The sequence below is a fragment of the Molossus molossus genome, unplaced genomic scaffold (genome assembly GCF_014108415.1).
Source record: "Molossus molossus isolate mMolMol1 unplaced genomic scaffold, mMolMol1.p scaffold_m16_p_21, whole genome shotgun sequence".
Taxonomy (NCBI): Eukaryota; Metazoa; Chordata; class Mammalia; order Chiroptera; family Molossidae; genus Molossus; species Molossus molossus.
In genome coordinates, this window is record NW_023425357.1 from 10,652,420 (window position 1) to 10,664,255 (window position 11,836).

General features: G+C 54.1%; 1 protein-coding gene across 5 annotated transcripts in view; it reads left to right on the forward strand.

The window, feature by feature from the left end:
- The window catches only part of RYR1 (ryanodine receptor 1), a 118,950-nt gene that overhangs the window by 44,772 nt on the left and 62,342 nt on the right, over window positions 1-11,836 (forward strand). For all 5 annotated transcript variants that reach the window (XM_036276091.1, XM_036276092.1, XM_036276089.1 and 2 more), the window contains 16 exons: window positions 1,195-1,341; window positions 3,041-3,314; window positions 4,114-4,228; window positions 4,314-4,446; window positions 4,826-4,920; window positions 6,320-6,455; window positions 6,616-6,802; window positions 6,890-6,998; window positions 7,341-7,461; window positions 7,548-7,717; window positions 9,189-9,409; window positions 9,497-9,587; window positions 10,503-10,643; window positions 10,993-11,156; window positions 11,264-11,342; window positions 11,567-11,656. In XM_036276091.1, coding sequence (XP_036131984.1) covers window positions 1,195-1,341; window positions 3,041-3,314; window positions 4,114-4,228; window positions 4,314-4,446; window positions 4,826-4,920; window positions 6,320-6,455; window positions 6,616-6,802; window positions 6,890-6,998; window positions 7,341-7,461; window positions 7,548-7,717; window positions 9,189-9,409; window positions 9,497-9,587; window positions 10,503-10,643; window positions 10,993-11,156; window positions 11,264-11,342; window positions 11,567-11,656 — 2,273 coding nt within the window. The remainder of the gene's footprint in view (window positions 1-1,194; window positions 1,342-3,040; window positions 3,315-4,113; window positions 4,229-4,313; window positions 4,447-4,825; window positions 4,921-6,319; window positions 6,456-6,615; window positions 6,803-6,889; window positions 6,999-7,340; window positions 7,462-7,547; window positions 7,718-9,188; window positions 9,410-9,496; window positions 9,588-10,502; window positions 10,644-10,992; window positions 11,157-11,263; window positions 11,343-11,566; window positions 11,657-11,836) is intronic.

Below are 11,836 nucleotides of genomic sequence, written 5' to 3' on the forward strand. Positions count from 1 at the left end.
ACCGCTGAGCCAAACCGGCCAGGGCTCTCTAGTGATTTTTAAAAGTGTTATTGTACTTTTCAACTCCAGAATTTTCTTCATTTTTTTTTAATCCTCACCTGAGGATATCTTTCCATTTATCTTCAGATAGAGTGGGAGGGAGGGAGGGAGGGAGAGAGAGAAACATCGATGTGAGAGAGATACATTGATTGGTTGCCTTCTGTATGATCCTGACCAGGGATGGGGATAAACTGCAACTGAGGTATGTGCCCTTGACCAGAATCAAACCCACAACTCTTTGGTCCACGGGCCGATGCTTCAACCGCTGAGCCAAACCTGCCAGGGCCAGAATTTCTTTTTTTAAATAATTTTTCTTTATTGATTTTAGAGAGAGATGAAGGGAGAAGGAGAGAGAGATAGAAATATTGATGAGAGAGAACATCGATTGGCCACTTCCTGCATGCCCTCCCACTGGGGATCGGGCCCACAACCTAGGCATGTGCCCTGACTGGGAATAGAACCAATGACTTCTTGGTGCATGGGTTGATGCTCAACCACTGAGCCACACCAGCTGGTCCAGAATTTATATATATATATATATATATATATATATATATATATATATATATATTTTAATATTACCTACCTCATTATTAATATTCTTTTTTATTTATTTATTTATTTTTATCCTCACCTGAGGACATTTTTCCGTCTTATTTTGTTCAGGTAGAGTGGGAGGGAGAGAGAGGAACAGAGAGAGAGAGAGAGAGAAATATCGATGCGAAAGGAACACATCGAGTGGCTGCCACCCGCACAACCGACCAGGGCCGGGGACAAACTGCAACCGAGGTACATGCCCTTAGCGGGAACCGAACCCGGGTCTCTCAGGACCGCAGGCTGACGCTCTAACCGCTGAGCCAAACCGGCCAGGGCAATATTCTTTATTTGATGAGTCATTGTCATCATACTTCTCTTTAATACTTCAGATATGGTTTCCTTTAGTTCTTTGAACATATTTACTGTAGCTAATTTAAAACACAAAGGCTTCCAAGAATGAATAAATGAAAAAACACATGACATATAAAGAAATAAATGAAAAAGCCCTGGAATGCATGCATGTGTGAATGAACAGATGAAGAAATGAAAAAGTGAATGATGAAGCCGACAAATAGCAAAGAGATGAGTGACACTCCCTCCCTTCTTGACCACCTGCAGGAATTCAGCTGGAGGGGAAGGAGGAGGAGCCAGAGGAAGAGGTCACCCTGGGCAGCCGCCTGATGAGCCTGTTGGAGAAAGTGCGGCTAGTGAAGAAGAAGGAGGAGAAACCGGAGGAGGAGCTGCCTGCCGAGGAGAGCAAACCCCGTGAGGACTGGGCCATTGGGGGAGGGGCTGAGGTGGCATCCCTGTGCTTGGGGAGCCTCCGGGTCCAAGACAGGCCATGGGGAGTAATGCCAGGGAGGGATACGTGGGTACTAGAGAGGAGGAGTGGAGGGTGGGGTGAGAGAGGAGGCACGCTGGACATACGGCCCAAATGTGGGGCTGCACAGTAGCTGTGTTGGACCAGGGTGGCATCAACCCTCTAGAGCAGAGACTTACATCCATAAAGGCAACTCCTGTACCACCGTGGCTTCCATGTCCCTGTGACTTCTCTTTGTTTTTCTTTTCTTTCTTGGTGAGATGATTACCATGCTGAGGGATTAGAAAAGCAGTTGTGATCAATGCTGGGCCAATAGGTCACTATGCAAACTATGTATTAGCCCCATCTCACAAAGACAGAGTCCCAGATGATGTAACAGGAGTTATCCTACAACATTCAGAAAACTTTTATTGGGCCAATTCTGGGCCAGGCACTGTTGGCAGGGCTGGGGAATACAGTAGGGTGAGCAGTCAAAGTCCCCGCCCTCAAGGAGTTTAAACTATTATAACAGATACAAATATACACATACCATAATGTCAGGTGGCCATGGGTGTTCAGAAGAATAAAGTTGAGTGAGAGGAGAGAGTGGGACAAAGATGGAGAGGTGGAATTGGGGGAGTGAGGTATACAAAGGCCCGGGGAAGTATAATTGGTACAGAGGAAACAGCCGTGCAAAGAGCCTGAGACAGAGACGTGCTTGGTCTGTTCAGAAGCCAGTGTGGCTGGAGCGAAGTGAGCAGGGGGAGAGGGGCAGGAGGTGAGGTCAGAAGTAACGGGCCAGAGCGTGGAAGGAAGGTAAGATGAACACATCACAGGTCATGAATTGACACCATCATTTAATGCCAACGCCTTGAAGTGTTGTTGTTTTTGTTTTAACCCTGAGACATGGGAGACATCTGTCTTTTCTCCCAGAAATCCTGGAAAGAAAAAGCGTTGGGAAAGAAAAAGAGACAGAGAGATAAATGGATGTAGGAGAGGCAAGGCCCAGGGAAGTCGCCAGGGAAAATAAGAGTTTGACATCTTCAAATGGTACTGAAGTGCTCACAGTTTTTCTCTGTTGACGCTTGTGATGAAAGTTGGCAGCACTTTTACGGAGCACAAGGAACCGCGCTTGTGCTTTCAGAGGTGACAGTGAAGAGCTTATCATAGCCCTGGCCGGTTTGGCTCAGCAGTTAGAGTATCGGCCTGCGGTCCAGAGAGACCCGGGTTCGGTTCCCGCTAAGGGCACATACCTCGGTTGTAGTTTGTCCCCGACCCTGGTTGGTCGTGAGGGTGGCAGCCACTTGATGTGTCCCTTTCACGTTGATGTTTCTCTCTCTCTCTCTCCCTCCCACTCTATCTAAAAAAAAAAAAAGGAAGAATGTCCTCGGGTGAGGATAAAAAGAAAGAAAAAAAAAAGAGCTTATCGTAGTGCTCTGGTGTTCTCCAGGGATTCTCGTTTTTTCCTCTTGAAATTTGTAGGAAGCCCTTATGGAAGGGATATTAGGGGAAAGAGCAGAGAGACTCTTCGGCAGTTGGAAAGTCCCGGCAGGTGGGGGAGGCGGCTAGTAACTGGAAAGCCCTGGGCAAAGGGGCCCCTTCTGCATCGTTTGGGCTCAAAGCCCTGGCCAGGCAGAGTGTGCTGACCCTTGTTCCCCTTCCCAGAGTCACTGCAGGAGCTGGTGTCTCACACAGTGGTGCGTTGGGCCCAAGAGGACTTCGTGCAGAGCCCCGAGCTGGTCCGGGCCATGTTCAGCCTCCTGCACCGGCAGTACGACGGGCTCGGGGAGCTGCTGCGCGCCCTGCCCCGGGCGTACACCATCTCACCATCTTCCATGGTGGACACCATGAGCCTGCTCGAGTGCCTCGGCCAGATCCGCTCGCTACTCATCGTGCAGATGGGTCCCCAGGAGGAGAACCTCATGATCCAGAGCATTGGGTGAGGCACTGTCCGCTCCCTGACTCTGCAAGGCCCCGGGGGGAAGGGAGAGGAACCTTCCTGGCTCCAGCTTGTCCCCTGGGTCAAATCCTCTGGGTACAGTAATGTCTCCTCCCTCCACATCTGCCCCATCCTCGAGGTGATATATTTCTCTGGCATCCAGCCTACCTCCCTGGAGAATGTCCCCTCCCCTTACCTCTTCACCCACCCCCAAGGGAAAAGCTCCTACTCACCTGGGACTCTTGGCACAAAGTTCAGCCTGTTTGAACTTCTGTTTCCTGACCTCAAACGGGGAAGAGTCCAGCTGGTGTGGCTCAGTGGTTGAGCATCGACCCACAAACCAAGAGGTCAACAGTTCAATCCCCGGTCAGGGCACATGCCCGGGTTGTGGGCCCGATCCCCAGTGGGGGGCATGCAGGAGGCAGCCAATCGATGTTCTCCCTCATTGATGTTTCTATCTCTCTCTGCCTCTTTCTTCCTCTCTCTCTAAAATCAATAAAGGAAAAAAATATTTAGCATCAAGTGGGGAAGATGCCTGCCTCGTAGGGTCCCGGTGCAGCTTTAGTGAGCTCTTGCATGTAGCAGAGGCAATAATAATCATCGTGTCTGCCTCACCCACTCACTCAGCAAACTTTTATTGCACATCTATTATGTGCCAGGCCCTTTCTAGGCACTTGAAGATACAATGGGCAACGTGACAAAGGTCTCCCTAGGGGAGCCCACCTGGTGATGGCTCCCCCAAGGGTCTGGGGGCTCTCCCTGGACTGGGGCCCCACCCAAGCACTCCACCTGTCCACAGGAACATCATGAACAACAAGGTTTTCTACCAACACCCGAACCTGATGCGGGCACTGGGCATGCACGAGACAGTCATGGAGGTCATGGTGAACGTCCTCGGGGGTGGTGAATCCAAGGTAAGGGTCCTGAGTGGGCTGGGGAGCTCAGCGGCAGGGGCCACGAAGGGCAGGCACTGACCACTGACCCACCCGCCCGCCCCAGGAGATCCGCTTCCCTAAGATGGTGACGAGCTGCTGCCGCTTCCTCTGCTACTTCTGCCGCATCAGCCGGCAGAACCAGCGCTCCATGTTCGACCACCTGAGCTACCTGCTGGAGAACAGCGGCATCGGCCTGGGTGAGAACCCCCAAGCCCAGCGCTGGCCCCCGGAGCCCACTCCTGGCAGCCCATCCAGGCCCCCCTCGCTCCCCACTGGCTCGCTCGCCCACTCATTCATTCAGCAAACTCACCCTCAGCCCGCCCTTGCTCTGGCCCTGTCATGGGCAGTGCCGGGGACACCCTCACGGGCTCACAGTGCAGCAGGGAAGACAGACCCATCCCAGACAGAGACAGCAGAGTGCTCGGACTGGGATGGGGACGCACAGGCCAGAAGAGGCACCTGGCCCAGGCTGGGAAGGGGTGGTCAGGGAGGGCTTCCCAGAAGAGGTAAGATAAGCAGGAGCGAGGCAGGTGGCTACACACCTCCAAAGAGCATTCTCGCCACCCGTTCCCCCAGGCATGCAGGGCTCCACGCCCCTGGACGTGGCAGCGGCCTCTGTCATCGACAACAACGAGCTGGCGCTGGCGTTGCAGGAGCAGGACCTGGAGAAGGTGTGCGGGGAGGGGCCCGGGCCCTGCGGGCACCTGCTGATTCAAAACCCACTCTGAGGGGCCGTTCTGGATGGTCCAGGACCAAATCAGAAAGGGAATCATTTTCAGGGAAAGAACAGGACCCAGCCACTCATTCATGGGGCTGAGGGCAAATCCACGCTCCACCCTGACCTGCTGTATGGCCCCTCTCTTGGCCCCCTGTGCCCCTGCTTCGGGGTACAGCGCAGAATGGCGTGGGCTCTGGGGTTCAGCAACTTAGACTCCCCACTCTCTTGCTGCATGGCCTTGGACAAATGACTTCAATTCTCCAGATCTCGGTCTCATCTGCAGAATGAATATAATAATTAAACATTATAGAGTTGTTCAGAGGATTAAATGAGTTGATCTGTGCCCTGGCCAGTTCGGCTCAGCGGTTGAGCGTCAGCCTGCAGGCTAGAGAGTCCCGGGTTCGGTTCCTGCTAGGGGCACGTACCACAAAAAAATAAATAAAATAAAAATAAAATGTATATTTTCACATTTAGAAAAGAAAAAAAAAAGAGTTGATCTGTGAAAGCATTTACAAAACCTAAGCCCTCAATAACAGTCACCCACTATTATAGTATTATTTATTTAACAAATATTTATTGAGCACTTACTATGTGCCGGGACCTGTGCAGGGCATAGGGGTATGCCAGCGATCAAGACAGTTAAAAGTCCTTGTCCTCCTTCCAGTTGGATGTTCTAGTTGGAAGGATGGATAATAAACAAGATGAATAAGTAAAATATATGGTATATTAGCTAATGATGAGTGTTAAAGAGGAAAACATAAGCAGGGGAGAAAAATATCAAGTGTCAGAAGGGTGTCCAAGTTTAGACCAGAGAGGTCAGAGAAAGTGTCCCTAAGGAAGTGACCTTCAGGTAAATCTCTGAAGGTGAGGGGCCATGTAGACATCAAGGGGAAGAGCATTTCAGGTAGGGGAACAGCCAGCGCAAGGTCATGAGGCAGGAGTGAACCTCATGAGTTTGGAGAACAGCAAAGAGACCAGTGTGGGTGGAGCGGAGGCAGCGAGGGGTGAGTGGTGGGAGGTGAGGGCAGGAGGCAGTGGGCAGGTTGTGTGGGGGTTCTGACTGTTGGCATTACCAGAGGTTCTGAGCAGGGGAGGGACATGACCTGATTTGGGTGTTTGCAGGGTCCCTCTGACTGTGTGAGGGACGGACTGGGGATGGGGAGGGGCAGGGGGCCCAGGATGGAGGCCCCCGCGGTGGCAGGTGGGAGATAAGGGTGGACGATGACTGTTATTATTTGCCGAGGGTTCCAGAGATAATCCGAGTGCGGAGCACCTGGCATGGCAGGGACCTGAGCCTGGAGGAGGAAGGTGGTATGGGTCTGGCCTCCGGCTGAGCCCTCCTCTGCCCTCAGGTGGTGTCCTACCTGGCTGGCTGTGGCCTCCAGAGTTGCCCCATGCTCCTGGCCAAAGGGTATCCCGACATCGGCTGGAACCCCTGCGGCGGCGAGCGCTACCTGGACTTCCTGCGCTTCGCCGTCTTCGTCAACGGTGAGGCGGTGGTGGCGAGGGAGGGGGCCCGGGTCGCCGGCCAAAGCCTCCCGCGGGCCTGGGCCGGAGACAGGGTCTGGGCAGGAACCCCCGAGGGACTGGGTCCGAGGCTGCCCGGGAGGGACCCTGGCTCAGAGGCCCCGACCTGCCCGACCGCCAGGGGAGAGCGTGGAGGAGAACGCCAACGTGGTAGTGCGGCTGCTCATCCGCAAGCCCGAGTGCTTTGGGCCGGCCCTGCGGGGCGAGGGCGGCTCGGGACTGCTGGCTGCCGTCGAAGAGGCCATCCGCATCTCTGAGGACCCTGCGAGGGACGGCCCAGGGGTCCGCAGGGACCGCCGGCGGGAGCAGTGAGTCTCCCGCGCCCTCCTCAACGGAACAACCTGCCCTCCTGTGCCCCTGGCTGCCTCCCCAACACCCCGCTGCTTCCCCTGCAGCTTTGGGGAGGAGCCCCCCGAGGAGAACCGGGTGCACCTGGGACACGCCATCATGTCCTTCTACGCTGCCTTGATCGATCTGCTTGGACGCTGTGCGCCAGAGATGCATGTGAGAGCCAAAGACCGAGGGCGGGGCGCGCATGGCCAACCGTAAACCTCTTCATTACGGCAGTCAGCTTTGGTCCTGGGTTAGGCAATGCTGGGGACAGACCACTGACCGAGACAGCCCCAGACCCCACTCCCCAGGGCTCCCTGCCCAGTGCGGACACCAGGCAGTGAGAGATGGGGCGGTCAAGGCTGCCAAGATGCGCAGGCAGGCTCAGGGCTGTGTGTCCTGGGGTTAGTCCCGTGAGTTCTGCCCCACCTGCCCGTGCGTCAGGGAGGCAGAGACTGGGGTAAGGACCAAAAGGGTCACCGGCTTCCCAGTGATGTGCTCCCCTCTCCCCTCCAGCTAATCCAAGCCGGCAAGGGCGAGGCCCTGCGGATCCGTGCCATCCTGCGCTCCCTGGTGCCCCTGGATGACCTCGTGGGCATCATCAGCCTCCCCCTGCAGATCCCCACCCTGGGCAAAGGTGCAAGGGGGCGGGACTCAGCAAGGGAGGAGGCCAAGGAGGGCGGGTCTGAGGGCATCCCTGACCTGCTGCATCCTCGCCCACAGATGGCGCTCTGGTACAGCCAAAGATGTCAGCATCCTTTGTGCCGGACCACAAGGCGTCCATGGTGCTCTTCCTGGACCGTGTGTATGGCATCGAGAACCAGGACTTCTTGCTGCATGTGTTGGACGTGGGATTCTTGCCCGACATGAGGGCAGCTGCTTCCTTGGACACGGTGAGCAGCCTGGCCACCCTATCTCCTTCCAGAGTGGGAAAAGTGTGTTCTGAAATTGCATACACATCCTGATTCCCCCCCGCCACCCCCCACCCCCCGCAAGACAGACGACAAAAGACAAAACCAGGAAAAACTGAGTTCTGGGGAAGGGGAACACCTCAGGTCAACAGAAATAATCATTTTCAGCGGTGGCTCAGCACCATGGAGACACAAAGACACAATAACAATACTAATGACAGGTGACAAGGCCAAGTAAGGTGAGGACTGAGAAGTGACCACTGGTTTGGCCAGATGGAGGTCACTGGTGATCTTGACAAACAGTCTCAGTAAGAGGGTGGGGCAAAAGCCCCACTGGAGAGAGTTTAAGGAGCCTGGGAGGGGAGGTATGGGGGACAGTGAGTGTTGACAGTTGGACACCGTTGGTGACAAAGGAGGCAGAAGAATGGCAATGTGCTGGAGGAGTGACCTTGGTCAAAGGAAGGCTCTTCTTAAGATGGGAGAAATAACTGTCGGCCACTGACTGGGAAAAGGAACACAGGAACTTGAATCTATAACTATCAGCTTGTCAGAAGTACGGGGCAGAGGAACAAGTTAACTGACACCACCAGCCAAAGCCAAACTGTGGGAAATTCCACTGGACCAATGACCCAGTTACTTCAGCAAATAAATAGCATTAAAAGGGTGGGGAGCCCTGGCCGGTTTGGCTCAGCGGTTAGAGCATCAGCCCGCAGACTGGAGAGTCCCCAGTTTGGTTTCCGCTAAGGGCACGTACCTCGGTTGCAGTTTGTCCCGGCCCTGGTTGGGGTCGTGTGGGTGGCAGCCACTCGATGTGTCTCTCTCACATCGATGTTTCTTTCTCTCTCTTCCTCCCTCTCTCCCTCCTGGTCTATCTGAAGATAAATGTCCTCCTGCGAGGATAAAAAAAGGGGGGGGGGATGGATAGTTACAGATGAAAAGACCTAAGAGACCCATCAGCTAAACATAGTGTGTTGAGCTTCCTGGGGTCCCCACCCAACCGGTCTCAGCTAAATGCAAAGCAACTTTTGAGACACTTGGAGAAAGCTGGTTGTGAATATTAAGACATTGTTCTCCGAGGCGCGATAATGGCAGCATGGAATGTGAAATGGAAGTACTGGTCCGAATGGAAATACATATTTAAGTATCTCTGGGTAAAATGGTCTATGGCTGGGGGTTGCATGAAAATAGCACAGGAAAAAAGGTGGGGTTTGAGGAAATAAACCTACAGGATGGAAACTGCTGAACAGTCTAATCTGGGTAAGGAGGGTTCATGAATTTGCTCCTGCACTTTTGTGTGTGTTTGAAAGTTTGCACAGTCCCAGGCAATAAGGGGGCGGAGCAGGTTTGGGGGGGAAGATCAGAAGCCTGGGCCGTTTGCTCAGTTGTCCAGCGCCAGTGCCAAGGCGACCCCAGGAGTCCGCAGAGGACCTGATGTCCCCGCTCTGCGCCCCAGGCCACTTTCAGCACCACGGAGATGGCGCTGGCGCTGAACAGATACCTGTGCCTGGCAGTGCTGCCGCTCATCACCAAGTGCGCCCCACTCTTTGCGGGGACCGAGCACCGCGCCATCATGGTGGACTCCATGCTTCACACGGTGTACCGCCTGTCGCGCGGCCGCTCGCTCACGAAGGCGCAGCGCGACGTCATCGAGGACTGCCTCATGGCGCTCTGCAGGTGGAGCGGGGCCCGGGGCGGGGGCGGGGCCGCGGGGTGACCGGGGCTTCCAGGTGAGAGCCCACCGGCTGCTGAACGTCCCCGCAGGTACATCCGCCCGTCCATGCTGCAGCACCTGCTGCGGCGCCTGGTGTTCGACGTGCCCATTCTTAACGAGTTCGCCAAGATGCCGCTCAAGGTGAGGCCGGGCTTGGCGCCCTCATTTCCATGCACCGCCCACCCGCTGGCTCCTCCTTCGGACTGTGGGGCTCATTTGTATCAGCACCCCTCAGTAAATACAAGCCATTCTTGAGCCTTTTCATTTGCATACGGGGGTTCCCAGAATATTCACTTTGCATCATTGGCGCCTCTAACATTCTCTAATTAGCGGTTAGTTTGCCTAACAGAGAGCCAGCCCGCACATAAATTAACATATATTTGCATAGGCTCACGACTTTTCCTAATTAGCAGGCTTATTCTCATGCCCAGACCACCAGCCTTCTACTATTCAAACGAGTGCATTTATTTTAAGAAACAGTATCACAGCTTTTCTGAATATTTGCACACTGTCTTGTCTCTCCTATTATTATTTTTTTTGCATGCTCGTTTGCATAAGGAGGTACCTCCAACTCAGATATCTTGACTATTTTGCATAATACATCTAAATCGGGCCCTATTTCAAATGTGTATGTTGGATGTGGAGGCCCTCTTCCCAATTACCATGTATTTGTATGGAGTGCTGCTAATGCGTCCATTCGGCATGATAATGTAACGTAAGAGCAAACCACTCACTGCATCCATATGTCCATTTACTCACGACCCTACTATGAATTAATATTAGGATGCTTATTTGCGTAAAGCAACACCAGATGAATCCAGCTCTAGTTTAATGCCCATCCTGACTCCAAATTAGAACCTTGATGTGTATACTAACCTGTCCAGGACCACTCCCCAGGAAGCATACCATCCCCTCCTTAGCACTATTTGCACAACCCACACCTTCTTCTTAAAGAAAAACCACTGGCAGCCCTGAGGCTCTCAGGACTGTCATTTGCCTGCCAACTGCTTTGGCCCCCTCGTTTGTGTATTCCATCCCCCTCTCGCTCCCACGCAGCTCCTCACCAACCACTATGAGCGCTGTTGGAAGTACTACTGCCTGCCCACAGGCTGGGCCAACTTCGGCATCACCTCGGAGGAAGAGCTGCACCTCACAAGGAAACTCTTCTGGGGCATCTTTGATTCGCTGGCACACAAGGTCTGGGCGCCCTGGGACCCTGGACGGAACCTGTTTGGAGGGGTTGGGGTCCAAAGTTGAGATTCAGAATGAACTCCCCCAATGTGGGGTTCAGGGAAGGAGGCAGTTTGGATCCAAGAGAATCCGTGAGTTGGACCTCTGGTTCAGGTGTCATGGAAGATGGGGTAGGGTGGTTTGAGGGTTCAGATGGGACTGAGTTTTGGGTTCCAGGAAGAGGGACCGTAATTCATGTCTGTGGGCTCAAGGAGGAGGGGGGCTGATGGGAGGGTTAAGTTTGAGGTCCTTGGGCTCCAGGAACTGCAGGCTCAGCCAGGCCTGCAGTGACACCCCTTGTCCCTGGCATCCCCAGAAATATGACCCAGAGCTGTACCGCATAGCTATGCCTTGTCTGTGCGCCATCGCAGGGGCCCTGCCCCCCGACTACGTGGATGCCTCATACTCGTCCAAGGCTGAGAAAAAGGCCACAGTGGATGCTGAAGGCAACTTTGATCCTCGGCCTGTGGAGACCCTTAAGTGAGGCCTCGGGGCAGGAGAGGGTGGGGCCTGGGGCCAGAGAGAAGTAGACTGTGACTGTCAGAGGGGCCAGCCCCAACATCTGCTGACCCTATCCCCCCTAATAGCGTGATCATCCCAGAGAAGCTGGACTCCTTCATTAACAAGTTCGCGGAGTACACACATGAGAAGTGGGCCTTTGACAAGGTTGGCATCAAGGTCCTCACCTCCCCAGAAACTCCTACCCCTGCCTCAAAATCCCAGCTTTCCTGAGACCCTCAACTCTTCCTGAGACCCAGAGCCTCCTCTGACGCCCTCAGCCCCTCCAGGATGCCCTCTCTGTGCCCCTCAAGCTGCCTTTCCCCCCTCATCCTGCCCCCAACCTCAGCTCTGCAGTGACACTGCCCCGCTCATCCCCTTGTCGCCTCCAGATCCAGAACAACTGGTCCTATGGGGAGAACGTCGATGAGGAACTGAAGACCCACCCCATGCTGAGGCCCTATAAGACCTTTTCAGAGAAGGTGACCAAGCCTTGGGGCCCAATGTCTACGCTCCAAAGTGAAATTTCCAAATGTGGGGGTTCAGGGAGGAGTGAGTCTTCTTCATGGGCTTTGGATCTGGCTGGATCCCCTCCCATGGACTGCGCCCTTCCTTGAACTTGGTTCCTCCCCTAAACCCAGGCCTCCTAGTGTTCCTTCCGG